We start from the raw sequence: 27,834 nt of genomic DNA on the forward strand, positions 1-27,834 counted from the left end.
TAAACATGGCGCCAGGTTTTAGCTGCGCTACAGGCGATGTTGACGATAAAGTTGTCTGTTCCTGAAGAAAATGCCCATTTATTTTGTTTGAACATGTACCATCTCTCAAGCTTGATTTCATTTATTGTTTTGTATTTTCTAGGACTCTGCACCTGGTCTCACTGACAGCAGCATCCGTTTCTTACTGGCGGGGACAGTCTTCGAAATCTCACCTGCTCAATATGACGAAAAGATCTCTGATAATGAGTATCCGGAAACTTCGCTCTTATTAATTGCAGTGTACCGAAGGTGTAACGCTGTCGAAGAAACGCGAGGACTATGCGCAACTCTAACGTTCACTCAGCGCATAACGATGTCCCGAGAGACCGCAACTCAAGCAAGACATTTGTTTTTCCTCGACTGAAGAAACAGAACTAAATATGAATGAAAGGAATTTTTCAGTTTCTCAGGAAGAAAAGGAGAGAGAAAGACTTCCTCCAATTTTAAATCATTCGCTCTCTGTAAGTATAAAACTTTACATTAGAACTTTTTCATTCCATGTGGTTAGATAATATCATTGAACAAGAAATCACCGTTATCGTAGATTTGACCAGTAACGTTACTGGTGTACTACTTTAAGATAACTATTCCAGCCAATATACTGTATGTGTGTAGTCTTTGCAAGCACCCGCTACAATTTAGCTTAGAATAACCTATAACGACGAGTTGCGTGTTTGTCAGTGTCATGAATATGTCTGTGCTTTCAAAGTCTTCTGACTTATTAATTGACCAAATCTCAGTTAATACTGTTGATGTTGTTTATCTGTTTATGCATTATTAATACATTATTTTATGGGATATTCTGAATACGTGTGTAGTCGTCTTTTAAACATTTTGCCACTTTTTTTTTTTTGGTTTCATGTCTGGTGCCTGCCATTGGCTATTAGCAGTGTATATCCATCTCTTTATTCTCTATAATGTCATCCATATTAAAAGACTGTTGTGTTCTGTGTATGCATTCACTTGCTTATTCAGAATTAATTTGACATTTGTTTTATTATGTAGAGCTGTGTAGAAACGTAAACCCCATTGCCAAACACTCCTTTCTGCACATACTGGGTTGATCATTCGATAAGTGTTCAGTACTGTTTTGTGTAATCCTGCTTTTCATAAATAAAGGGCTACAGTACTGCACACACAAAACCCCATCTTTACAGAAGTCAGATAGAAAAAAAAAAAAACAGTGTTTAAAGAATAACATCTGCCACCACCTGAACTGTTGCCATTTTGTGAAAGTGTCAGTTGAAGTTTAGACAAAGGGTGGGACCTTCTGGACCAATGCTTGCCTCTCTCATTCAGTTATGTAAGAGTCTGTTTAGGAGACCTTCAGTACAGCTAATACCATGCTTGAATGAGTAATTCCATTCATGTGTATTTAGTTATTCATTTATTTACAGTCATCTGAAGGCATATTCTATGTTTGCTTTTTTTTAGTGTGGATGCTGAAAAGGAAATGGAAAAACCATTTGAGATTTTGTACCTTTTATTGGTTACAGCAGCATATTTGAAGTTTTCAGAAAAAAAAGAAACATTTATGCCCAGGTTTTCCCACAAAAGAAGAAAATCTGGGAATAAAAAAAAAAGAAATCAACAAGCGAATACAGGTCTCATCATTTCTGAAGCTTTAAGTAATGTCTGGAAATGTCATACTGCAGTTTCCATTACAGCACTTTTTTCCCTTTGCTAGATTCACAGAAGCTTAAGCCTCTGCTGCAGTGCATCACAGACATAACTTACATCCATAATGAAAATGTCAAATTACATCCATGCAGTTTTGATTAAAAATGAAAGAATGAGCCTTGTATGGCGTATCCCTGACCCTGTGTGACACATAAGAGAGGAGGTCAGTGGTCTTTTCCTGTGTTTACCAAAACCATGGTGAAGAAGTGAGTGATGGTTTTGCATAGACGCTTCAGTAAATAGTGTTACAGCTTTTTGCAAGAGAGGAATTGGGAATAATGGTGATTCAGCAACAGAGGCTTATAAGGAAGGTGTCTCAATTTACAGAACAGGAGCCACGCCAGGAACACTGAGCATCCCCCCATGTCCTACCTACTTCTGACACGTTGTATTCAATACTGGACACAGGAGCCTTGCCTCTGGCATTATACTGAACACAGGAGCCTGGTATATTTGTATTATAATACATTATAATGAACACACAGTCTTTGTCTGTTGGGTTATGCTGAACAGAGGAACCTGGCATGCGGCATTGTACTGAACATAGGATCCTGGCTCCTGCCATTATGTAATACTGAGAAAAAAACCCTGCTGTCTGACACCACACGCAGTACAGACCACAGCACTCTATCCAGCGATACTGTATACAATACTGAACACAGCAGCCTGCAATGTGACATGTGTAGCCCTAATAATGAACACAGGAGATTGCTCAATGACATTTTACACTGTTCTGAACAGAGGGGTTTCTTCCCATTGGTACATACTGTATTACCACATTTGATATGTGATCTGCAGTTATACCAAAAAAAAAAACTTCCAATTATTTTTAATTTCTTACTAGTATTAAAAAGCCACAATTGGGTGAGTAATAAAAAAGTGCCAGTTTTGGTTGTTCAGCAGTTCAGCCTTAACCACGGAACTGCAGCAACACCATGTTACACATAAAAGATGGTGAGAGTATCCTATAATGTTGCTGCTTAAATAACAAAAAGCTGAATCATAAACTTCATTTCAGTATGTAACCATTTAAAAAGATTACAACAGTTCATATTTACCTGATATTGTAACTAGTTAGTTCTGTGTGTCATAAAACCAACAAAATTAATTTTATTGCCTACGAGGCAGAATTTAACCTATTCATGAGTCACAGTTCCCAATAACAAAATGTGATGAAATTAAGCATTCATTCTACAGTATCATTTGCAATAGATTGAGCTTCTCTCCTCACAATTGTGATGTTGTAGAATGCTTTCATACAGTATATATTCAACAAGTTATGCTTTGAAAAACAGGTACAGTAGCAAAAGGCAGAAATAAGGCCATTGCATTATGTGCTGTAAAATGATTGGTACTGTAATCTGTTAAACAACAATATGTGGGAGTGACACATTGTCCTCAGTTTTTTTGGTTTAAAATGAAAACAATAACAAGGATAGAAGAGCCATGTGAGTAGGAGCAACTCTCGGTGGTTTCAGTAAACAGACGAATCCCTCTGCTTTAAAGTCATCTGTTTGGCATATGCGCCCATGTATTTTCCAATGTGCTTTTAACACTTTCCGCCTGTCAAGATGTCAGAACCTGCTGGTGAGCATGTGCCTCTTGCATGCTGCAGGGAATACCGTTCCAGGCTTGTGGCAGCAAATACTGACCTTCTGCGCTCGAATGTGCGGCATGTCTTTTTGAATTTAAAACAAGTATTTTTTATAAATTACATAACTAGGAGGTGGACGGGGGAACTCTGCCACTGATATGGAAGGCAAATCATGGGTATGATAGTAACTCTATTCACTGAATTCTTTATTTGAAGCAGCAGGCGTAACTTCCCAGTTTTTTGTTAAATCTTGCCCTGTAGAAGTGGAATTTTGTCCATTTTAACTCGTGAGCGCTGTGGTTTCCTTTTAAGAGGGCACCTGTTGCCTCTCTGCTTGAATGAGTGGGGCAATAGGGCTGTTGTAGAATAGCATCGTTTCAATGACTGCTTCGCTTTAGTCCCGAGTTCCAACTATTGTGTATACAATGTCAGGCTCAGACATGACAATATATCATCTTTTTTGCTGTGGATGGCACCTGATGTACTGCTATTGTAATGTGAATACATTATATTACAATTGACCACAGATTAAGAGATATAGTATGGGCACTTTCCCCAGTGAGATGCAATATTACAGCCATAGTAGGATCCATTGCTTTCACCGTTGCCTAAAATGTGAATTGTGTTTCTCTGACAGGGTTTAGATCGTGGAGCGAAGCAGCACTTTCCCTCCTTCAGCAGTTTCATCTCCACCATAAATCCCAAGAGAGCAGCTGGCGAGCACAGCTTTTCCACACAGTTGCTCACACCTAGTGTTCGACATGGTAAGCCTCTGACTGTGACAGGTGTGTCACTGGGTCACAACCTGGCAACCCAGCACACACAGCTGTATTCAAATTTTCACATTTTAACATTTCCACATCTGTATCGCAAGTTTACAGAGACCGAATTAACTTGATTCTTCACCATGTATTTATGCTCAGACTACATGTATACTAATTAATCTGTATATCACATATACATTACATATACATATTACACATGCTTGTACATGTTAATGCAATTTTCAATAACTAAAATTACATAATCCAATACTATAATTATGAAGTTATTTCCTTCTGTCTCTTTAAACCAGTCTTCATGGCCGCAAAGCAGTGTCTGTTTGCTCTCTGAGAAAACATCAGTGCTCCTGTGAATGAGTGGAAAGGATATGACAGTGAAGTGAGATTAACGGACAGTCTACAATTTCAAAGTCAGGGTAAAAAAAGATAACATCCAAAGAGGAGTTAGACCAAAAACATATGTGGAAGAATTTAATCTGTCCTGCTGTCACTTTTCTCAGCCTATAAAGTAGCTTCAGTCCGGTAGAAAGATGGAAAGAGCTTTCAAACCCTGTGACCTTACAGTTTCCTACAGTGTCTGTAAGTAGCAGATAACATGTAGTCTCTAAAGAAGCCATAAATGTTGATATCCTGTATGGCTGCCCCATGGTTCAGTTATTTTTAGGCAATGGTCATACTCTCTTTCATATGTACCCTTATTTGACAAAGATGGGGTAACACTGTGTGCATGTCAACTACAGACTGTTGAGTTCTGCAGTCTGACTCATGAATGAGAATCATTTAGGATCACAACATTCAAGGAAGATGACGATTGTGCTGACCTTAAAATACATAATCATAAGCCCCGACAGTTCTGAAGGAGTTCCCTTTCATTGTGCATACAGATAACTTCATTGAATTTCAAAGCGACCAATTTAGCTGCTTTGAATTAATGAATCATACTTCAAGCAGATGTTTTGCTTTCTTTTTCACAGACATCAAAGTTGCTGTTGAAGGCCTTAAACAATGCCTTAAGAGATGAAGGGAAGTGCCGTTGATGCCTACTTTTAATCATTATGAACATCATGTACTAACGGCACTGGGCTGGCAGCTCAAGCGCGCTTAAAATACAAGCTGTTAAAAGTTCTTGCTTATACTTGCAAATGAGCACCCAGACATTGCAGTGCCATTGTCTTACACGGAAAGACAAGCAAAACATTTCAGCTTGTTCTCATCTGAGACCTTTAGTGGTGCTGCTCTGTGTGTTTGGTATTGTGAAGTGCAGACTTTCGCCTGCATTTCCCTTACTGAATATTAAGGTGGATGTAGGTGTGAAATAAGTATGTACTGTGATCATTATTGTGTTGGTGTAAATAACAGATAGAGATTTTTCTTTCTATTTCAAAGACAGTTATTTTCAAAGAAAAGTATAAAAACATGAATTCGCACAATTTTTTCTTTGTAAATTGGTAAAGTTGTTTTGTTTTCCTGTAGAGTTAATTCTCTTGTAGCTCTAGGCCCCCTAAAAACCGATTCCTCTGAATGACCAGAGGTGTGAACAGTATTACAAATTGGATCAGGTATGGTAATTTGGTGCAAATGAACTACTGTAAATGGAGACAAAGATTTGGCTTGGATCATGCTAACTAGCAATGATTGTGCCCTTATTTGTCAATGCTAGTTCCTGCTATACCATTTAAAAACCCACTACCTTACTCCTCAATTTGTACATTTTGTAATTAAAAACAAAACACTGAACCCAGATATCTTTGGTACGTTACTTTTAGGATTGGTTTAAATATCACTTGAAACTGGAATGAAAAATATTTTCTTTGCTAAACATGTATTCATTAGACTGTAAAACATTACCAGAAAGACATCTGTTAATGGCTTACCAAATACATTTCAAGCTGTTAACTTATACCCCTGTTAAATGCATTTCTACTCACATGAAGCATTAATGTTCTTTTTTTGTTTTCCTATAAACCAAACACTATCCAGTTTTTTTTTCTGAGAAAGAGCCCATGATAAGCAATTCATTCCTGAAAAAGTCTCAAATGCTTCCCTACTTATGATTTCTGTGCGACGTCATGGTAAAGCCCGGGAGCTGCCCCCCATCGTCGCCGATGTCCGACAGAAGCAGCGCATCTCCATCGACACCCTCCCCCCTGAGATGAAGGCCCCCCTTCCCCCTGAACCTGTCATCCCCCTCCGCACCAAAACTGCCAAAGAGTTTCAGTGAGTAGAGACCCCCTGGTGTGACCTTCCTGTCGTTGCCTTGTTCACCAATAAACAATTTGGCAGTGCATCGCATCCCAGGTGTGGGAAGCAAAACATTAATGTGCGTTCTTTTTAAGGGAGGACATTGAAAGGGCAACAGCCTCAGGTGACTGGAAGTTTGTCCACGATTTCTACTTGACTACATTTGATTCCTTTCTGGAGCTGAATGCTGCCTTCAAGGTACAAAGGCCCCATGACTACAATCAAGAAAAGATAACCTTCGTATCACACATATATGAAACTTTTAAACTGCTAAGCATTATGTATTGGAAGAAGCAGTTGTTAAATGTTTTGCAGTGATGTGAGTCATTATTGAGCCACTCTGCATGTCTAAATGAAACCATACCGTGTGTTTTTGGAGTACAGACCTGCTGCTAAACGGAACAGGGGTTCAGTACTATAGTATAGTATATAGTACTGACAGGAATGACAGCGGCATTTGAGAAATTGTTTGTGTTGTTTATGCGCAAATGTGTTTTGCAGTGAAAACATTTGCCCTTGTCTTTTCTTCTTTTCAGAAAGAACCAAATGCACCATTCAACACTATTGAAGATTCAGGAATAAATATCAAATTTGTCAACGTTGTCTATGATGCCTTAGTCTATACGGTAGGTAACAAATTAAAAGAAAACAACTGTTTTTTTATCATTGCTTGTGATGTTTCCACTTGACTTTGTGGTTGATATTTAATCCAGCTAATGTTAATGGCTAATGTTAATTTTGCAGCCCCCAGACATCCAGAAGTCTGTCCTGAAGGGAATCATTAACAGCTTATTGAGAGAATGGAAGGGGTGCGTAATGCTTTGCTAACTACAGTGTCACTCCAGCTTTTTAATCTTTAAAAGCAAAAACACGGCTGTTTTTTATCCAAGGCTTTCATATGATTCTAAATGGCAAAATGTACAATGCTTAACTGAGGACAGATAGATGTCAGCAGTAAAATGACATCTGTTTGTCCTGTTAATCCGTTTGTCTGTCCAAGGGGTGACTCTGCGTTACCATGGAGAGCAGTTCTGTTTTCTGTCTTCCTGCAAATCCAAAACCATGATTACTTTGTTGGATCATATTATTTGGATTAATCAGTCCACTAAAATCAGGCATTGGGAACAGTATGGACAACCATTTTAAACATTGCATTCTGAATAGCAAGCTGTTCTCTGTGTTATTTCCTCTATGGTTTATGGGTCAAAAATAGCCTCTCCTTAATTAATTCTGCACTTTGTTACTCAGACTTGATTACTGATTTTGCTTTGGGACCCTTTGAAGCCCGTCTTTAAGTTTGTCTCTGTTTTCTGCTCATGTCAATGTTTTTGTCTGACTTTAGTTGGTTGTTAATTTGAAATCAGGAAGGAGTGGATTTCACCCCCTGACACAGATTTTTTTTTTTTTTTTTACTTGTTTTCCAGACCTCGGACCAAAGACGACCTGAGGGCGTATTTTGTACTCGTTCAGGTAATTCAAGAATAACTGCATTTTCAGGCTTGGCAACAGCCTCTGTCCAGCTAATAATTAAAACCATGTCATAAATAGCAAACTACCAAAGTTGTGGAACCGTGATTCATCTGATATTTTCCATTAATACCAGTCATTTCCTAATGCCGAACTGTTCCCAGCACGCTAGCTTGCATGCATGCGCTGCACAGCTAGGCTGAGATGTGTTGAGGTTCTGTGTGTGCTTCAAATGCACTCACATCTGTGGTTTAACACCAGATGATATAAAGGCAGCTGGCTTAGTTACTGGCTAAAATAAAAAGACAGGAAACTGCTGATCTCCTCCCTCACCATATGCTCCATTGACTCCAGTCATATCCCAGTCAAGCGCTAGGGCTAAGAACACATAATGAGAGCAAAGTGTTTACTTTACACAGGCCCTCTAAACTTGGCTCTGTTTTGTCCAAATGTACACAGAGTCATAAGACTCTGCTGCACTGTCTGGGAAAGAATGGTCACGGCAACAGCCTCCTTGGATCAAAATCGAATTATGTGGCTAATAACTGTCAATTACGCAGATTAAATCTGTTTTACATTTTCCTTTCAGATCAGTGGGCTTGGTCAGATTTTCAACAAAAGCATTTAACTGCTGCCGTGTTGTGTAATCTCCGTGTCTTTTCTTTCTACTTTCTTTTTCCCCTCATGTCTTTGCTGCAGTACATTGGGGCCTGTAATTTTTCAATCTAAAATTAGTGTATGGCGATATCCATCTGCAGGCTGCTGATGAGGTTTCTGACTCACATTTTCTCAGAGGAGCATTTGAAATGGAAAAGGAGGACGTGGTTATTGGGCTGATCTGCCTGTAGTTGATGTCAGACATTTGAGTCAGCCCCTGGTATTATGGGCTGTCTTCCCCCCGGAGAGAACGGATGAGGTCATGCTGGAGTGGAAACGCCAGTTTCCTCCACGATGCCATTCTTTATTAAAAGGCAGGGTTTCATCACAGCTCGAAATGAAAAGTTATATTTCCTTTTAAGTGTGCTAAAATGCTTTTCTTTGTTGCAGAACCCTCAGTACACCAGCACCGCCACATATGTCATCTATGCACACTTGCTGAGGCAAATCGCGGCCTTGGCTGAAGCAGACCACCATTTCCTGGTGCACTGGTTTAAAAAGTGAGTCTACTTTTCCTGCCGTTGGGTAGCTCAAGTCTTACATTGTGCAACATTCTTATTCATTTTCTGCTCCATCTTACTTGACAGAATTAATCCAGACAAGTGAACACGTTTTAGCGAAACAAAGTGTCTTTGTGTGAAAAGCATCACCAGTACTGTAGTTTCTCTCTGTGGGTTGCCTGTTATACTGCTTTAAAATGAAGACATTTATGTCTTTTATAAAATATTTATTTGTTGTTAACAGTTGAGCTGAGAGTATAAAGATGTGCTAAACATCTTTTATAATCAATTAAATGGCTCCACCAGTCTGGGAGTTGACATCTCTGAGATAATGCTTTTAGCACCAATTTTATTTTATTCACAGGAATGGCATGGAAAATTAACTGTAAGTCGGAGGAAAACAATCAATGTAATTCTTCATACATCAGTACAAAGGTGTTCATGATGGTTACAAGCCTTATAGTGTGATTTTTTACAATGTTCTGATTCAATTATGATTATGTTCTATTGTGATGAAAGTCGCTGTAGATAAGAGCATCTTTTAAATGCATGTAATGTAATGTAGTGTAATGTATAGCCCTGTCTGTAGCTATAGCTGACCCCTATTCTGAGGCAGCCAACAATCTGTTTGCCATCTAAACAGGACTCAGCACTTACTTTGAAATGTGGTTGGGCAACCAATCACCAGTTTTTGGTTGCCTGAATGGACATTATGGAAACTGTATTTTAACACTGAGAATATTGAGCCCTCCCCTTACCTTAGGTGGTAAAGTTCATCTGTCACTTTCTTTGTTGTACTTTTTTTTATTACAATATGAACGTGTCCAAGCTTTGCTTTTTTCTGTTTGGGCTATTAACGCTATATAGAAGCTATAAAATAATATCCCGTATCTTTTTTGCGGGAAGAAAACTGGAAGCTTGTAGATTTCTGTCCTCAAGTTAAAATGTCTTCTTTGTAATACACAGTGAGGTAATTCCCTGTAACATTAACAGTGAAATGCTGTACATTTTGGCGATTTCTTTGCTCTTAGTAGCCTGCAAGAGTGGAAAAACACAGAATAATCGTATATGTGTAGTACTTACACTGTTGGAGATGTATTTGATTGTAGATGACTGCACAAATATGTGCATGTGTTTCTCAAATATTAACAACACCAGAAGCAAGTTAAATCTCAGGTAGGTAGCCAGCTAGCTAGAAATAAAAAAAGGTTAGCAAACTAAGTAAAATGAGTTCACACGGCCACAGTACAGGCAGACACGCTAGGTAAAACAATTCCCTACCCCCTCTGTCTTGTGGAGACAGCAAACTGTAGGCTGTGTGCGCGAGTCAAGATTGATACCCAGAGCAGAGGCAGTGAATCAGAGATATGTATTCCAATCACAGTGTTCATGTATTGAATGGTAGTAGTACTATACAAATGAAATTGTATTAACAATCTCTCAAGGTTAAGACAGGGCAATGAGAGGGGAAGCAGTGGTTTATTTAAAGACAAAAAACAGTTTACAGTTGTTTTTTTTCTTTTTGTTTTGGTTGCCAAGATGGGAAACCAGGCAACACCAAATGGTTTCCAAAACCTCTTGATGTGTAAATTGGTATAATTTTGGTGTAATTTGGTTGCCCCAGGCAACTGTTGATGTTGAGCCCTGTTAAATGTCTTTGTGATGAAAAAATCTCGAGCAGACTGATCTGTTTGGAGGGACCAGTAAACATCTCAAACATGTAAAAGTCAAACAAAACACCATATTCATATAGCCTGTTACATTTGAGTAATTCTACTTTTCTGATCTTTGTGATTTTTGTGATTATATGTTTTTATTTTGTATCTTTTTAATTGCATTTATTTGTGTACATAAATAACAAAAAATGATAGATCATAGACTCTCCCATATTTACTCTTCCACATTGATTCTGGAAATCTTCATCTTAACATTCATTGGAAAAATTCATACCCTCACTTCAACAGTACAAAATGAAAACTGGTACTGAGTGTGTGTGTGTGTGTGTGTGTGTGTGTGTGTGTACATATATATACACACATGCATATACTGTGTATATATAGAGTACACACACTCATTGCAGTACTGATTGGCACTTTGTTAATTAGTGACACCATGTGTTCTTTTGTATTGTTTTATTCATAGCGCTCAATGTGTGTTCCTCACAGTGTACTCCAACAATGACAAGATGCTGATTGGCTTTTGCAGTGAAGCATGACCCAATAGGCTGATGTCACATGCAACTTATATGTATATAGATATAAAAAGAATGATATTGTTCTTTGGTTCACATGTTCAGCTTGTAATTAGAATTTTGAAAATGAATGGGTGTCTCTTAATTCCATGGCATCTGTGACCTCTTTGTGAATTCCTGACCTTAGTTTACATCTTTCCTCATGAATGTGAGAATGTGCTGTGTCCAAAATGCTGATCTGTCTTCTCGCAGGTGTGGGAGTGTCTTTGCATGGTTGTGCCAGGGTATATACGTGCCAGCATGCTTATGTCTGATTTGTGAATGCGTTTTCTTGGAGCTACCTCCTCCTTGTCTAAGCAGGTGTTTCAAACAAGGATTCAACGTTTTAATACTTAGTAGAAGAAGGAACTTTACCTTGACTATGCTAAGAATTATTTAAAACATGCAAAAGATCATCCCCCTGCTACGTGGTGAGGAATGTGGAGGTGCTTCACAGAGCTGGTTTATCGGTGCGTTTGATGTGCTCCGCCCCCTCCAGGCTGTCTCAGAGGCGCTTCAGGCAGCTGGTGGAGCGTCTGCTGCAGTTCATCTCCACGCGGCTGTTCCCTGCTAAGCCGGAGGAGCTGCCCCCCATGGCCAAGTGCTCCTGGTGGATCCCCTCCGCCACCCGAGTCCTCGGCCTGCTCAGTGAGTGCCCACCCCCTCACCCCCACATGTAGCAGTTGTGTGTGTGGGGGGTAGAGATGCAGGTGGAATTGTCAGTAGCACTTCTAGTGTTCATCATTGATGTGTGTGTCTCTTAATACACAGAGGTCACATATGCAATTATCTGTATGCACATATATGCACACTTTGGTACATGAGCCAGTCTGCGCATTAGATGATTTTTTTTTCATGTAATCTATGTCATTAGTGAGCCCCTATGAAAAAGGAAAGAAAATGATGGCACACGTTTTTAAGATAAATGCCATGTTCTTCTTTGTATTTTTCTTTGATCTTACCTTTGCTTTGTAAGTCCCTCTGGAAAACAGTGCCTGCCAATTGACTGAACATAAATGGAATTTGTATCTGCATGAGCTCAACTGTTACCTTATAATTCTCCACTGAGATGGAGATCTCAGGTGCACATGAAACCCGTATATACTTTAGATGGAGAAATTACACAGTGACATTGAATCACTTTCACTATTTGCGAATGGCAGAAAGGAGCAAGACTAATATCAGGTTCAGTTCCCTGGTGGGCCACTGATGTTGTACCGTTGTGCAAAGTACTTAACCCCAATTTCCTCAGTATATCTTCAGATGTGTAGAGTAAATGTATAATGTAAAATTGTAAGCGTTGTTAGTGTCTTTTGTAAGATAATCTGCTAAGAAAATGTAATAATTTGGGTATATACCTACATATGTCATGAGAATATTCCTCCATCACCAGATGCAGCAAACAGCCTTTCTACCCCACCGATCATCTCCTTCACTGATTTCTACAACCTCACCCTGGACCACATCGACATTATGGAGGACTACAACACCTGGCAGAGTCATGGAAACTCCAACAGGTGAGGCAGAAATCGCACAGCGCAGAGCAGAACATTTTACGGCCTCGGTCTCAAGCGCCAGCTTCTCCGCTGTCTGCAGGGCATTACCTCCTGTCAAAAGAGGAATTTCAAAAGGAGAAAGTCAGCTGATCGTTGTTATTATTATTAGGTAATTAGAATCGTTAGACGTAATTACTGAACTTGGCTCCGGCACCCGCAGGAATCCACAGACTCAGCAGTCCTGATCAATGTGATGAATTTCAATTTGCTGTGAATGTTCACGCTCCGGTATTTTTGTGAAATAAGAGCTCCCCCTCGTGTTCACTGTAACCCATGAACGGCAAATGCAGGAATGCAGTGTCACGCCACCCTGATGTTGGTTGTATTACAATCCTGTGAATGTTTTACTAAACCTCTAAATCAATACAAGGAAGTGGTACAAAAGCTAGACCATGTTTATCAATCTGAATCAGTTTAAAATGCCATTCAAAGGGTGCACAAAAATGAGGCATAGCTCAAAGCAAAGAACTACAAAACACTGTCATGTGTTAGTCTTTAATATTCAGTTCATATAAAGTGCTGGTTTTAAGACAACTGTTGTGGTTCAGTGTGAAAATATAATCCATAGAATATGTATTATTTGGCTGAACACACCTGGTGTTTACAGATCAACCTTGTAAATGCCACTTACTTGGTGTGTGCTTGTGAATGGAGATCACTTTAGCACTTTACCTGGGGAGTATCTTCAAAAGAATGCTGATTTTAATAAAGCATGAATTCCAAAATCAAATTAGTCATATATGATAATAATAAGATTCCAATTAATACATTTACAGAGATCAAGGCTTTCCAACCAGTTGATGTAGTGAATGGTGTAAATGCCTGCTTGATACTTGCACCATGGTTATAAAAAAAAATACTATGAAAAATCATGGATATTTCCATGGTACAACCCCAGCTGCAGTTCCATATGACACTATGTCCTGTGTTAAAACCTGATATAATACTGTACATTTGATAAAAGAATGAAGAGGTGGTCACTCAGTCGCACAGGCAGCACACAGTCAAGCACATTGTCTGACAATGTCGCTCCTGTTAAAGTCCAAATAATGAAAAAGGGGCGGTTGCGAGGATAAGGCTGGGTATGTCAGGAATCCGGGACAGTCCCTACGGCCATGGCTCTGCTGGCTCCGTGTCACGACTTCCTGTTTTCTCCGTCCTTTCCTCAGATTCTCCTTCTGCCAGTTCCCGTTCATCCTGTCGACAGCGGTGAAGAAGGCCATCATCCAGAGGGACTCGGAGCAGCAGATGATCAGCATGGCCAGGGTGAGACAGCATGTGGCACGTAGACCCCTCCCCCCCAGTGTCCCCAGTGTCCCCTGTGTCCCGCGTCTGACTGCTGCCCTGCAGGCTGGAACTCCTGTCACAGCCTGCTGACCCCACTTTGGTTCATAGATTTTCATAAGAGGCCCAAAGGGGGAGACACACAACCCTCTAAGTAAGCAGTGACCCGTCCACATTGCAGCAAGTTGGTTCCTTAGTCAGAACGTCGAAGTACACAGAGTACACACCCCCAAAGCTCAGAGGTTGTTGTATTTTCACTGTCTAATTTTGAATTGTTTAACACCAACGACACGCTCTCCCAAAGGCACACTGCATCCTCTGAAAGCCGTCTCGTTATAAGTGAATGAATTGTATTACTGTGTGTTCAGCATGGGAACACAACTCTCATGCTGTATAACCTATTGCAGCAAAGCCTGGTGGACAAAGTGTCTCGCAGGCAAAGAGTGGACATGAGCCTGCTCTTTCTCAACATCAGGGTTCGGCGGCCGCAGCTGGTCAGTGACTCACTGGATGAGGTAATACCTTGTGGCAGACGAAACAGAATGCATAAAAACCCCTCTGTTCTCTCCCTTAACCTGAACAGTGTTCCACTGCACAGACCAATTTTTCGAGGTTTATAGTTCATTTGAAATCTTACACAGGATCTGTAATTAACATGTACAGAATTGTGACATCAGTTCGTCAGTGTTTTTGTCTCTACCTGAGTTTAATATGCAGGTTCCAAGCACTGCATTCGTCTCTAATAGTTGAGCAATGCTGTGCTTCCAATAGCAGTGAAATGACTGCATAACATTACCTTTCATGAGCACTGAGGGCCCGGCCCATTTGAGATCTGCTCTGGAAAGTTCTCAGCATCGCTACGGCTTAATATGGAAAAAAGGGCTCGCCTGCAAACGTTTTGCCGTTTTTTTTTTTTTTTCTTTTTCCCACAGCTCACAAGAAAGCGGGCCGACCTAAAGAAGAAGCTGAAAGTGACGTTTGTGGGAGAAGCTGGGTTAGACATGGGCGGCCTGACGAAGGAGTGGTTTCTCCTCCTGATTCGACAGATCTTTCACACAGACTACGGTGAGACGGGTGAAATAAACACGGCGCTGCCATCCGTGTGGCTTGCAGCCCTCAGTTACATTAGGCACAGCTGCATCGCGGTGCGTTCGGGCTCATCCAGTGAAAAATACAAAAACAACAGGCGTCTCTCTTGTTTTTGCGACTTCTGTATTTATGTCTACAGTTGTGCGCATTTGACATCCCACAGTTCACCTTGTAGGAATATATCCATGCCTACCTGGAATAAATTCAAATATTGCCCCAGTTACAATTTAACAACTGAAAATTTCAAACATCTGTGTTTCATATATCATCAAAATTTGTGAGTGAAATTTTTTATTTGCACTTATAGACTAAGTGGAAAAAAAGGAAATGAGATGCATCTAAGCAGATGTGGAAAGCACTGTAGAAAGTGGTTTGTTCATTGGAATGTTGTTTGAAAGTAAAGATTTATTTTTTGTGTATATTTCAGGCATGTTTACGTACTTCAAAGATTCCCACTGTCACTGGTTCAGCAGCTGGAAGTGTGACAACTACTCCGAGTTCCGATTGGTTGGAACTGTATCCTTTCATCATCTGGGCGATGACTGAGTAATTAGTCACAGGCCTGGGGGCATGCACTGTTCACACCGAGATGACAGAGCCAGTGTACTCAACACAGGGAAAAATAAATACACAGAATAATATTTAGATACCATAAAGCTGTCTGGATTCTGGATTTCAAAACCCAGCACATATATAGAACATTAGTGAACATTGTACCAGGGGTGTTATTCGTGGGTAAAACAGCAATGCCCTCTGATGTTTTTTTTTTCTTTTCCCCTCAGTTTTTATGCAGTGTAGTGCAGTTCAGTTTTTGCTCTTTTCCATAGTACAGCTGAGGTTTAGAAAGAAACTTAGAGATAATGTCAAAATGTAAAAATCCCACCCAAAAACAAAACAAAGACATCTTCAGATGAAACAATGCTTTACAGGCCTAATGATTTTGATATGAAACAATACAAACAAATCAAGAGAAGCTCAGCCCTTTTGACTAAAGGTAAGCGAGGCAAACAGTCTGGAAAGGGATATGTTCTGAGTCCTACAGTTTTGATGTGCCAGGGCTTGTTCGACCCATGGTGGAGGTATTACATGCAGTCAGTCAGTGGAAAGAAAAGGCTACTAACAAGGAAACCAACTGTGAGATCAACACCAAGGCAACCTGCTCAGCGCACATACACCAGAGTGGAGCGGACTCACCGTGTGTGAGTCATTGCTTCTGTGATCAGGTTAACATCACGCTGCACACTCAAGTGCTGGTGGCTGGAAAACAGTTGCGGGCAAATTAAATCCAGATGCATTCTTATGTTTGGTGCGGTCCTTCAGGTAGCCTGTGTTTGTAGGCCTTTCCTTAATCGTTTTACCAGATTTAGTCATTTGGTCTGATTTGCTCAAATTGAGTGCTTCTGTGTAAAATCTCATTACACGGGCCCTTTTTGTGTTGTTTTATTTTTGTCTATCTCATGATTCCAGTGTGACTGAAGCTACAGAGACAATCACAGCTAATCACAGCTAATATGCACTCGTTGCAGTGCCTTGCAGAGCAGATGACTTGATTTTGCTAAGCTGCTCTTCCAGGAGTGATGTCAGAGACACAGTGGCAGCCAATGGTGTCGTGTCCTGGTGTTACCTCTCTAATTGTCCCCTGGGGTCACTGCAGTTTCGTTCATCTGGCTGCCAGATCACTCATCTGCCAATTAGTAGGTGCTGCAGAATCGCTGAGTGTCAGTGTGTTCCGTGCCACTTATTAGAGCAGTGACGTACATTGCAACTCCCCTTACACTGCAGACTTCTACACATGGGATAAATTATTATTTAAAATAGCTTTTTTATGGTTTTATGGTAGTTTTCATTGCTTCCCTTTGGTAGCCATTTTAAGGGATTGTTTTCTGTTTATTTCATCACTCCGAACGTCATGGAATTTTCCAAATGTCTGCCCGAGTAACTGTTAGTGTGTATCCAAGCCGCTGATCCTCTGGCCTTCTGTAGCTCAAATAAGATCCTCGTTGCACAGCAGTTGTTGTGGGATATTCGGAAGGGCTCTTTCAAGTCATGGAAAATAGTTTAACAGCTGTTGTGCAATTATCGTACAACAATTATCGCTCTACTGTACACCTGCTGTGTAGGGGAAACCCTTTTTTAGTTATGTCCAAACTGCTATTGGAAGGATGGAAAAACACAATTTATGTGTTGTTTCCAGCTAGGTAGCTTTCACTGCACTGATTATTTTTAAATGGAATATTGATCAAGGAAATGTCAAAGATTAGTGTACACATATGAAAGATTGCGCTTAAAAAGAGGGTTTGTGCCAAAAGCCGAATTTCACAGCACGATATGTCTAATTGTAGCTAGATTCAGTTAAATGAAATCATTTATACAGCACTTTGTTCAGATTGTCAGGTCAAGCAGACGTGGGCCATGAGATGGGATTGCTGCCTGTTTCAGAGGAAGTGTTAGCAGTGATGTGGTCAGAACAGGAGCTCAACCTCTAGCCGAGGGCACTTGACTCGTGTCTGTCAGCTCATGGGCCTAGCGGTGTACAACAGCATCACCCTGGACATCCGTTTCCCCCCATGCTGTTACAAGAAGCTGCTGTCTCCGCCTGTTGTGACGTGTGACCAGAACACGCCCGTGGGCATCGGGGCTCTCACCTTGGACGACCTACAGCAAGTCATGCCAGTACGTACGCTTGCCACCAAAAAAAAAGAAATGAAATCAATCTTTTTTTAAACTATTAGTATTTTAACTGAAAAACAGAGGTCCTTTGATTTTGTACAAAATGCCAGATTTCATAAGCACTGTGGTATAGCTTGAGGTTGTATCAAGCAATCACCGAAGGTTGTAGTTTAGAACTCTGTGCAGGAGCTGGAACACAGGGGTAGAAGCTACGTTTGGATTATGCAGCATCAGCATGACACAGCAGATGTGCAAACTGATGAATTTGTTTGCGTTGTCTCATTACTGTTCTGCAGCCAGGATGAAATGAATTGTGTCTCTGTGTCATTATTACTTGTGACCTTCCTTGGGGTCTTGTCAATAGCTCTGACAGCAGTGTAAAATTCCTTTGCTTTTGCATCACATTCACACTGCTGATCGCTCATATTAGCAGGTGAACAAAACTTTTAAATCCAGATTGTATTTTGTGTTCAGTAGACATAATTTTCCAGATAACTAAATAGGCAAATGCAATAGAGGTGAAACAAATGCCAGTATAATACTTCGTTCACACCTGTTTCAGATTTTATTGCAAAAGTAAAAAATGTATTTGAGGACTGAGCATGCTCTGGAATCTTACAGTCCTCAGATAATGATGAGCATTGTTTAAATATGGCCTACTTTGTCTACCATATAATTTAGTTTTACCAGTACCTATAGGAGAAGAACCCAATTTTAGGCAGTGTAAATAATTATTTTATTGTATATGGTTCATTTTGATTTTATTTTGGAAAAAAATAAAACAGAAAATGGCACTTTAGTGTTTAAAAACATAAACTGTATAGTCTGTTTTGGGTATTGTCATGTTTTGTACACTGAGTTTGTTCTTCAGTCAGCTGGATCAGACATGTGAAGTACCATGCAGTTACTTTCTCTACCAGCAGAGGGCTCTTGAGCTCAGCTTTATTTCTTTGCCCAGCTGCGAAACGCCCCTTAAAAGTAAATAAATGCAGCCATTATGTGTGGGCAGTGTTTTGATGTGCAGTTACAAGGCTATTAATAACACAATAATAATATGTTTGAGGGGAAAAAAAGTGTGAAAATAATAGATTTGTAGTTTAATTTCACACTAATGTGTAGTCATCTGTTCCATCTGGGGCTTATTTAGGCTTTCTTTAGATAAGTGGAAGCTGTTTGCTTCCTGACTGAAACTTTCTGTAAAGTGACATGGAGGCAGACAGACAGAAGTGAGAGCCAGAGTCTGTGAGAGTCCTTTATGTCCTAGAAGTGGGGAAAAAACACCAGTGGTCAGGAAAAGTGAAACTTCATCTCGTTTATCAAAGTTTTGAAGTACTTTTTAATCCTCGCCTGCGTTATCTGCCTGTGGCATCTTCTCTATGTGTTAAATCAGAGTCATCGCCGAATTCTCATTCTGATGTTATGATTCCCGTTAGTATGTTGAATGTCACTCATGTATATTTGAGGATGGCATAAAAGTGCATTTGATATTTGATATAATTCATCATCAATTCATTTTAGGTTCTCTTACAAATAAAAATGTTGTTCAGTGGATATGATATGTGTTCCCCACCCTGGCGCTGTCGGGTGACTAGTTGTTAAGCATTTATTTTTGAATTCCACAGGTCACAATACCAAGAATTTGCTGTTGTAAGGTTTTGTACAATTTTGTACTATTACACAGTACACTAAAATGAGAAATATTAAGGTTATTTCACATTATCATACAGAACATGTGTTCTTTCCTTCTGTTATGCTTTTACTGTAATGGTTGACTGTGACTGTTTTTTTTTTCTTTCTAGGACCTTGCCCGTGGGCTCGGAGAGCTTCTAAGCTATGAGGGAAATGTGGAGGAAGACTTTTATTTGACTTTCCAGGTTAGGATTATACAGTGTTATAATTTGTACCCGGATGTGCCTTTGAGAATATATTTGGAATATTATGTGCCAAAACAACAGTATCTATATATATATACCTGTCCTTTTCTAAGATTGAAACAAACTCTGTTTCTCTGTGCATCTGAAGTATTGTTAAAGAAAACAGTGAAGGAGGTCTGTGAATAATTCATTCAAAGAGCCTTTAAAAGAAACAAATTGACTGGTTATTTACTGATTAAAAGCATGTACAACATGTGCTGGCTGCTACATCAGGGGTCAAGTTGAAAATCAAGCTTTTTTTAGAAAGCCATTGTTAATAGTGGATCAAAGCCAGTGCTCTACTAAAAAGCATTGATTTCAGGTGCTGTGAAAAGCATGTCCTGTCCCTGTCACCCAGGCTGCAGTGACCTTGGATCAGAATCACAGAGCCCTTAACCTAATACTTCCTTGTCTTGTGATTTTAATCCACGGTAGCTTGCCATTGCTGATATTCTGTATAACTACATCCACCTGGCTTTGTTAACCTGCCAGTTAGGCCACTGGCAGTAACATGCTTTAAGTCAAACGTTTGTCAAAGTCATGCTGATAATATTGTGTACCTGAGCAGGTCTGAGCCGTGCAAGCGAAGAAAAGATGTCATGTTATGGCAGAAGAAAATGATCAGGGCGAATTTGATCGTTACAGGTCTCCCAGGAAGAACTCGGGACAATCAAGTCCTACAACCTAAAACCGGGTGGTGATAAGATCCCAGTCACTAACCAGAACAGAAAGGGTGAGTGGGTAACTGGCTGCCAGGAAAGGGAAGAAGAGAAGACTGTCCCTGCATGTGTGACCTGTTGTCCAGACTGAATGTCATTTTTATTCTCTTCCCTGATGAAATTACAATGCCCTCTGTGTGCCCGCAGAATATGTCCAGCTCTACATCGACTTCCTCCTGAATAAATCCATTTACAAGCAGTTTGCAGCCTTCTACTATGGATTCCACAGTGTGTGTGCTTCAAACGCACTGATGGTGAGTTTGACATAAATGTGATGGCTGATTCATTAAATATGAAGAGAACTACTATACTTTTTAGCTTGTGCTGTTTTTCCTCACTCATACTATACATCTTCTTATCAGTGCAGTAAACATGGATGAAAAGATAAAGGAATTCGAATTTATTGCAAGACTTCTCATTGGCTGCGGAAACAATAAATAAGTGACGTAAGCAGTAACCAGTACACCAATGACTGTCAGACATTTGTGCACGACAGAAATTTGGCTGCAGGCTTGTCGTAAGTTCCAGAGAATCTGCTTTGAGACTTGCAGGGGCTCAGCTGTGTGGAGTGGTGTGTGTGTGTGTTGTGTGTGCGCTGTGTGTGTCGTTCCTCAGAGCTTTTTGAATTCGCTCACAGGGTCTCCCTTCCCCGCCGCCCCCGCACACACCCTGCCGACTCTGCAGACTGAGGCTTTGTTTGCCAGGCCTGCCTTTGCCTGCGCTGGTCTCCATACAGTATCTAGGCTCTTAAGCCAAGTAGGGGAATCCATGAGAGAGGCCTATAGAAAGATTAGGTTTGAATCTTGTGAAATGGCAAGTCTGGGACTCTTTCTGAATATCAATCAGCCAGTTCACAAAGACACAAAGGTCCTGTGTGCTTATACGGCCTGGCAGTCTCCGGAGACTTCTGTGGCTCGAAGCATGGAAGCATCTTTTTGCCTCTTTTGTTTGGTTAACAGCAGCTTTCAATCTCGTTCAGGGCTGCACAATGGTGATTGATAGGCAAACAGAGCACACTGAAAATGCTATCACTTTGCTGTGGAGACTGACTCGAGACAAACATGTTATATTATTCCACACTAAGGAAGCTGCTCTGAAATAAACAGTGTGAATTCTACAATAACAATTCTGCCAGAGCATGGAATTTTCCAGACTATGTTTCTAGCTGCATTTCGCATGTACCTGGGAATGGATTCTCACAGCACCTGCACAAACAGGCATATTGAATCAGGTCTTCTGTTTATATATCAATAATTAAAATGGAATGTCTGGGAACATTCAAGATGTTGTGCCACAAACCACATAGCGATAAATTCTACTTTTGCCTGTCAGTCTATTTATCTGTGCTTTGTATTTGTGGTTTTTTTTGTATGTCTGTGTGGGTGCATGCAAGGAATTTAGTTATTAGAACTTCATATATAAAAATGAATTTGTTTCAGTAGAATACCTTTGGATGCATATTTTTGCATATCACATGTGGAATAATTCAGCATTATATTTTGCTGTCTTTTGCATGCACAGTATGTATGTATTGCATGCATAATGTGGCCCCAGAAAACCCAGTGCTTCACTGCTGTGTTCAAAACTGTTTTTGCTAACGTGTGTTTTGGCCTGCAGTGGTATGTCAAGCCATTTTCTCATTAGGAAGGCTATAATAAGGCATTGTATGAAGAACTGGTACTGTTTCAGTCTGAACATTCTATAACAATTTGGAGTTCTGGCAATGTGAGACTAGCTCAAACCTCACAGTGTTTAACTTGGTAGAACTCCAGGTTAAATTTATCTCTGCCTCTCTATGGTTAGTATCTGCAGTAGTTTGCCGTACTCTATGGCCCAGCTCACTCTGTAAAGAACAAGCTGAAATATTCAAAATGACAACAGGAGAATTGATTTAATTTTCTCACAGTTTCAGAAAAGGGGCCTGCAAAATTATAGAATAAGTTATATTCTGCTTCCAGGAAATAACAGTGTAACTGAGTGCAAATAAAACATGTAAACTGAAAACTACTTACATGTCTGACACTTATTATTCTGTAATGATATACACATAACTTAAACAATTTTCTTGGTTTACGATCCAGCTGCTAGGTTCCTCCATTTCAGGTTAGACTTAAGCTTGTGCAAGCCAAAGGAGTTTTGCAAGTGTAAGCAGGTTGGTGCATGGTGGTGTCCTAATTAGCTTGATGTAGGGAAAGAGGCCACTGAGACCAAAAGACGAATGGACGGTCTCATTCATTTCGCATAGTTGACCCTCACCCCTCAAATGGCTCCGGTCCATGTAGTTCTCAAACACCCTCCTTACTCTGTTATGCAACGCACGTCTACAGTCCCACTGCTTATGTAACCGGCTCTGAGACGGTAATAACTCACCCAGAAGGCGTGGCAGATGGCTGCATATCCTATTGTAACAGGGGTGTTACTTTGAACCTGGCCGTTTGATTGCCCGCCACCATGAGGACATTTCCTTCTGCGTTCTCAGATCATGGGTGAAATGTTTAATGCAATTTTGCAGCTCACAGCGTAGCGCTGTGTTCAGAGAAGGTGTGAACTGGATGTGGCAAGCTTTGCTGACTGAGCCTCAGTGGCCACACTTCTCAGAGACAGGATGCTGTCCATTTACTCACAGTGCACTGAACGTTCAAAATCTAAAATGTGTAACATGCTGTTAATTTACCCCCTTCTCTCTTTGTATTGTGTGCCATGCTCTGGAGATGACAAAAAATTCACATGAAGTTAAAAAAAAATAAACCGTGAGGATGATTTGCTTTAAAAATGCCTCAAGGCATTTAAAATGTGAAAGTAATAACCAGTCAGACCAGGTGTATGAAGCAGGTGGGAGTGCTGCCTAAATGATTGAGTGTGTGCGTGTGTGTGTGTGTGTGTGTGTGTGTGTGTGTGTGTGCGTGTATGTGTGTGTGCATGCATGTCTGTGTGTGTGCCTGTGCATGTGTGTGTATGTGCATGCATGTGTGTGTGTGTGTGTGTGTGTGCGTGCATGTGTGTGTGTGTATGTGCATACATGCGTGTGTGTGTGCGTGCATGTGTGTGCATGTGTGTGTATGTGCATGCATGCGTGTGTGTGTGTGTGTGTGTGTGTGTGTGTGTGTGCGTGCGTGTGTGTGTGTGTGTGTGCAGATGATGGGTGTTTGGAGGGCTCCTGTAATAACCAGAGACATGCTGCTCTGTGCTGCAGCTGCTGAGGGCAGAAGAGGTGGAGATCTTGGTATGTGGCAGCCCAGAGCTGGACATGAGCGCCCTGCAGAAAGTGGCTCAGTATGATGGCTACATCAGAACTGACCCCACTGTCCGGTGAATCCCTTTTTATACTCTTTTTATCACTATCTGTTTTTCATGCATCTACTCTTTACGTGTCCCACTGGTTAAGCAAGCTGTCCAATGACGGCATAATCACTATTTTGAATGAACAGGATAAGTATTTAGAAAAAGAAAAAAGGTAAGAAGAAAAATTTCAATAAAACAAGACAAAACAAAAAACAGAACAGAAAATGATATTAATAATCATGATATTGTCTATCAGTGGTTATCACTGTTCAGTAAATCTCCCTCACCCCTCTGCCTCTCAAACATAGAAATTACACATAATTGGTCTATATATTATTTTTCAACGTTTTTTATTTTTTCATTGATCACTAGGAGAGAGTTTATTTATATGCAGAATTATTTTACTTGGTGCAAAGTAGACAGTGATGTTAATAAGTCACTCACAAGCATCAATAGGGATCTGTGAGGTAATCAATTGACAGTTCAGCAATGACCTGTAAAACTTTAACAAATAACATTTTTGATGGAAATTGTAGTTTCGTTTCAAGTGTAATATAAAATAAATGATTTCTCCTAACAAACATGATGCATGCAACATGAAACATTAAACACTGCAGCCGTCCCCTGTAGATCAGTGATTTTTGTCCACCCAGCAATAGCCGAAGTTGTGTTTTCTGCAAGTGTGTCTTAACAGGCAGATGTTTTCCATCTGCCACCAGCTGTTTCTGGGACGTTGTCCTGGCCTTCCCCCTGGAGATGCAGAAGAAGCTCCTCCACTTCACCACAGGAAGCGACCGCGTCCCGGTGGGAGGGATGGCCGACCTCAACTTCAAAATATCCAAGATCGATGTCTCCACGGAGTGGTAACCCGTTCTTTCATTCCTCCTAGATCTGTCTGAACGCTCTCTTAGACGAGTCTAATAGGTTGCTCTGAAGGGACATAAGCTATTTTGTAGTAGTATTTGTTGTTTATTTGCTCAAGGTGTAGAAATGATATGTATGACCAGTTAAACCATGACTGTTTAGGATAGTGACAGTACCGCAATCCCCTACTTTGACCTCACAGCTACTTCTTTCAGAGCCCACAGTGGCGGTGACAGCTTTGCTTGTCTAACACAGGGGTAGGGAAATCTGCCACTGAGGTATTAGAGGTTCCTCTGGTTTCTGTTCCAGTCAGATCCTTAAATATGTGATTGGGTCAGTAAACCCTAGTCATGCTATGGTCATGATCTTACTATGTTGTTTTACTGCTGTCAAAAGCCTATGTGGAATAAATGGTTAGTTATCATAAATTACCAATGATGTAGTACATAACTGGGCAAAGCATGTGGTAAAATACCAAAAAAGCAAAAGGTGACACCAATTTCATCGAGGAACGTATACAAGATCTAGACAACTACAGTATAGCTAGCCAGGTATTCACATGGCTACCTGGCAAGCTAGAACAAAATAATTGGTCAGTAGTCTACTATTTTGGTAGATTAATGATGATGTCATGTGCAGTAGGTATTTAGCATTTCAGCAAACAGAAAAACGTCTGTTCTGCAGGATTGGGGCACTCCAGAGACAAGTTGCCAAGCCCTGGTCTGACATAATGGAATGAGATTTCTCTGAGGAGACTGAGAATCATATAAACAGGGACTAAGAGTAATCTCCTGTGTAGATAAGACCCTGTGTATTCTTAACTGACTCTTAATGGGTAAACTATGGATGTTACATATAAATTGCTCCTCACTTTTTGTGATTTATGCTGTCTTCCACAGGTTACCAATATCACACACTTGTTTCAACCAGATTTGTCTACCACCATACAAAAGCAAGAAGGAGCTGAAACAGAAGTTAACTATTGCCATTTCAAATGCTGAAGGATTCGGTCTGGAGTGAACTCAAATAGTGAAAGTTTTACACGTAATTTAAAGACCTCAACAATGCTAGATTTGTTCATGGATTTCTGCAGATTTCTTTTGCATTTTAGTATTATTGGAAGCTACAGCGGGTATAGTATTACTGTATTCTGAGGTATTAAAGCACACTTATGATTTTTAATTTCTATGTGAATGACACCCTGTTATAACAAATAATTTTTAAACATGTGGTAGTGCGGCTTTATGTCCTCAGGGCCCAAGTCAGCAAACTCTAATATTGACTTTTTATGTGGTGTGTGAGAAGGTGTGTCCAAGCACAAGTCTTCTCTATATCTTACTAGGACCAGGATTCTGCCAGCTTGATATTTAGATCAGCAAAATGTCTTTGTAGCTAAAAAAAAAAAGCTTTATATCCTGTATCCTTTATTGGGATGAAAAGAAACATAGAAAAGTTGTAGAGTCAAGCATGCTCATTCAGAAAGCATACTATTTGACTAAATCTAGGTCAAACTGGTTTGAATCTGTGATAAAGTAATTTGGCAGACAGACTGTAAGGTGTGGGTGTTTGAAGTGCTAGAGTCCATGTTCTTTTCAGTAATCTTTAGAGGAAAGCCTAAAAGAAAGTTACTCACATGGGAAAGGCTTGGTCTCTGGTCTCAGAATCATTTAGACAAACAGCTTTTTACGCTGTGACTTGGAACATGTATAAATTAAACATTTGCAGCCTCTTAATTATGTCTTTCTTGTAACAATGTGTATACAGCTCCTCAACACTCCTCATTGTGTTTTGTGTAAATGCTGGGAGAATATTTGATAAGAATTAGTTCATGCATGGAAATGTTGATAGTTTCATCACTGGGACTCATTCTACAATGAGGTGATGACTGGTGGTTTCAGAATACAGTAGATTGGACTCTGTTCAGTGACCTGGCTGGTTTGGCTTATCTCACAGGACAGAAACAAAAGTATTACATGAATTAATATATGTATATATTGGAAGGAAACCTAATAACTCATTGACCTAATAACTCATTGAGCAGCAGACAAAGGAACATCAGAATACATAAAAGTTCAAAGTAAGCCTTTATCCACACCTAGATATTTTTGTCACATGAATTTCTGAACAACCTTACGGCCATAATCTGTCTTTCTTTACTTGATGAAAGATTCCTGCCTCACTAAGATGTACCAGTTTGGTTGGAATTTGAAAGCTATATTTGGGTTATACTGAACGATACGTGCTGTACCTTAAAGTTTTCATAAAGACATGTATAGTCCTGACAAACAAGTTCCAGGCGAGGGGGTAGTGACAGGTGATGTATCAGAACTGCAGCATTGTCTTGTAGTGCTTGGAGGGAATTTCAGTGTCTTAGTCTTAGTATTTATTTTTTTAATTGAACATTGTGGATTTGTCCCAATTAAAAGATTTATTGGCTGGTATTTGTGTCTGTATTGTCTCTTATCTGCTCTTATTGGTTTCATTACAGTACTGGCTATGCACTAGAGTCTTTCACAGAATAGGCTCCATACATGTGTGTTTGTGTGTGTGTGTGTGTGTGTGTTTGTGTGTGTGTGTGAGAGAGAGAGAGAGACCTACTGTGAAAGGATGTGTAGCATCATCCCTGGGATTTAGTAAAAAAAACCATACACACCACCTGGTTACATGCTTTGGGTTCATCAGGTGTGTTAGTGCCTGTGCTTGTCTGCTAAGTGACGCCTTCATGTGTTTCCCATCTCAGCAACAAGCTGAAATAGAATTAATATGTCACATCCGCATTGTAAGCAGATTCTGCATAGTGAACACATGTTTTAACGAAGGAGGTGACTAAATTTAACATGGGACTTGGTATGACAGAACGGGGGCTAACTGTGTGAAGTGCAAACAGTTCTCAAGTGATGGGGGGGATTTTCAGGCGGAAGCAGAATTCACTTTAGAATGCCCTGCAAAGCAGCTCCTCTTTATATTCCACTCCTGCCGAGTTAATTAAAGCCTTTGCTTCTGCTGCTGCAGCCACTTTTTGCATGCACCCTTTAGAAACAGTTCTGTGTGTGTGTATCTTTGAGACACACCGTTGGACAGAGTGCAGAGTACTCGTGGGATTTGCAGCAGAGAGCCAGGCCAGCAGTAAACATTTTGAGAGCAAGTTAGTGAGGGATTGTCTTCAAGACAGTGTAGATGGAGTCTGTTGGATGCAACCTACTCTGCAATAGGCTTGGTTTGGTAAATGTAACTAATTACCATAGTTCCTTTCCTCATTTCTTGTAG

General features: G+C 40.2%; 1 protein-coding gene across 3 annotated transcripts; it reads left to right on the forward strand.

Moving 5' to 3' along the window:
• On the forward strand, positions 1–27,049 carry hectd2 (HECT domain containing 2). Of its 3 annotated transcripts, none has more exons than XM_036549095.1 (21): positions 1–500; positions 3,951–4,077; positions 6,174–6,312; positions 6,432–6,534; positions 6,873–6,962; positions 7,081–7,145; positions 7,761–7,806; positions 8,851–8,960; positions 11,690–11,838; positions 12,584–12,707; positions 13,916–14,012; positions 14,438–14,545; positions 14,963–15,095; positions 15,547–15,635; positions 17,634–17,792; positions 19,589–19,663; positions 20,348–20,435; positions 20,569–20,675; positions 23,615–23,730; positions 24,423–24,566; positions 25,467–27,049. In XM_036549095.1, the coding sequence occupies exons 1-21, from the start codon at positions 420–422 to the stop codon at positions 25,585–25,587; spliced, it is 2,271 nt and encodes a 756-aa protein (XP_036404988.1). In that variant the 5' UTR covers positions 1–419; the 3' UTR covers positions 25,588–27,049. The 3 variants fall into 3 exon arrangements, with proteins under 3 accessions (XP_036404988.1, XP_036404995.1, XP_036405004.1); XM_036549102.1 differs by having other exon boundaries at positions 3,951–4,029; XM_036549111.1 differs by lacking the exons at positions 23,615–23,730; positions 24,423–24,566; positions 25,467–27,049 and adding an exon at positions 20,784–21,087.
• The last annotated feature ends 785 nt before the right edge of the window (positions 27,050–27,834 follow it).

The sequence above is a fragment of the Megalops cyprinoides genome, chromosome 1 (assembly GCF_013368585.1).
Source record: "Megalops cyprinoides isolate fMegCyp1 chromosome 1, fMegCyp1.pri, whole genome shotgun sequence".
Lineage (NCBI taxonomy): Eukaryota > Metazoa > Chordata > Actinopteri > Elopiformes > Megalopidae > Megalops > Megalops cyprinoides.

Excerpts from the sequence above, each read along its gene's own strand:
- hectd2 (XM_036549095.1), top strand. The coding sequence starts at position 420 with ATGAATGAAAGGAATTTTTCAGTTTCTCAGGAAGAAAAGGAGAGAGAA. Across the intron at positions 501-3,950 it reads TTTTAAATCATTCGCTCTCT|GGTTTAGATCGTGGAGCGAA; the intron begins GTAAGTATAAAA and ends TTTCTCTGACAG. Across the intron at positions 4,078-6,173 it reads CACACCTAGTGTTCGACATG|CCCGGGAGCTGCCCCCCATC; the intron begins GTAAGCCTCTGA and ends GTCATGGTAAAG.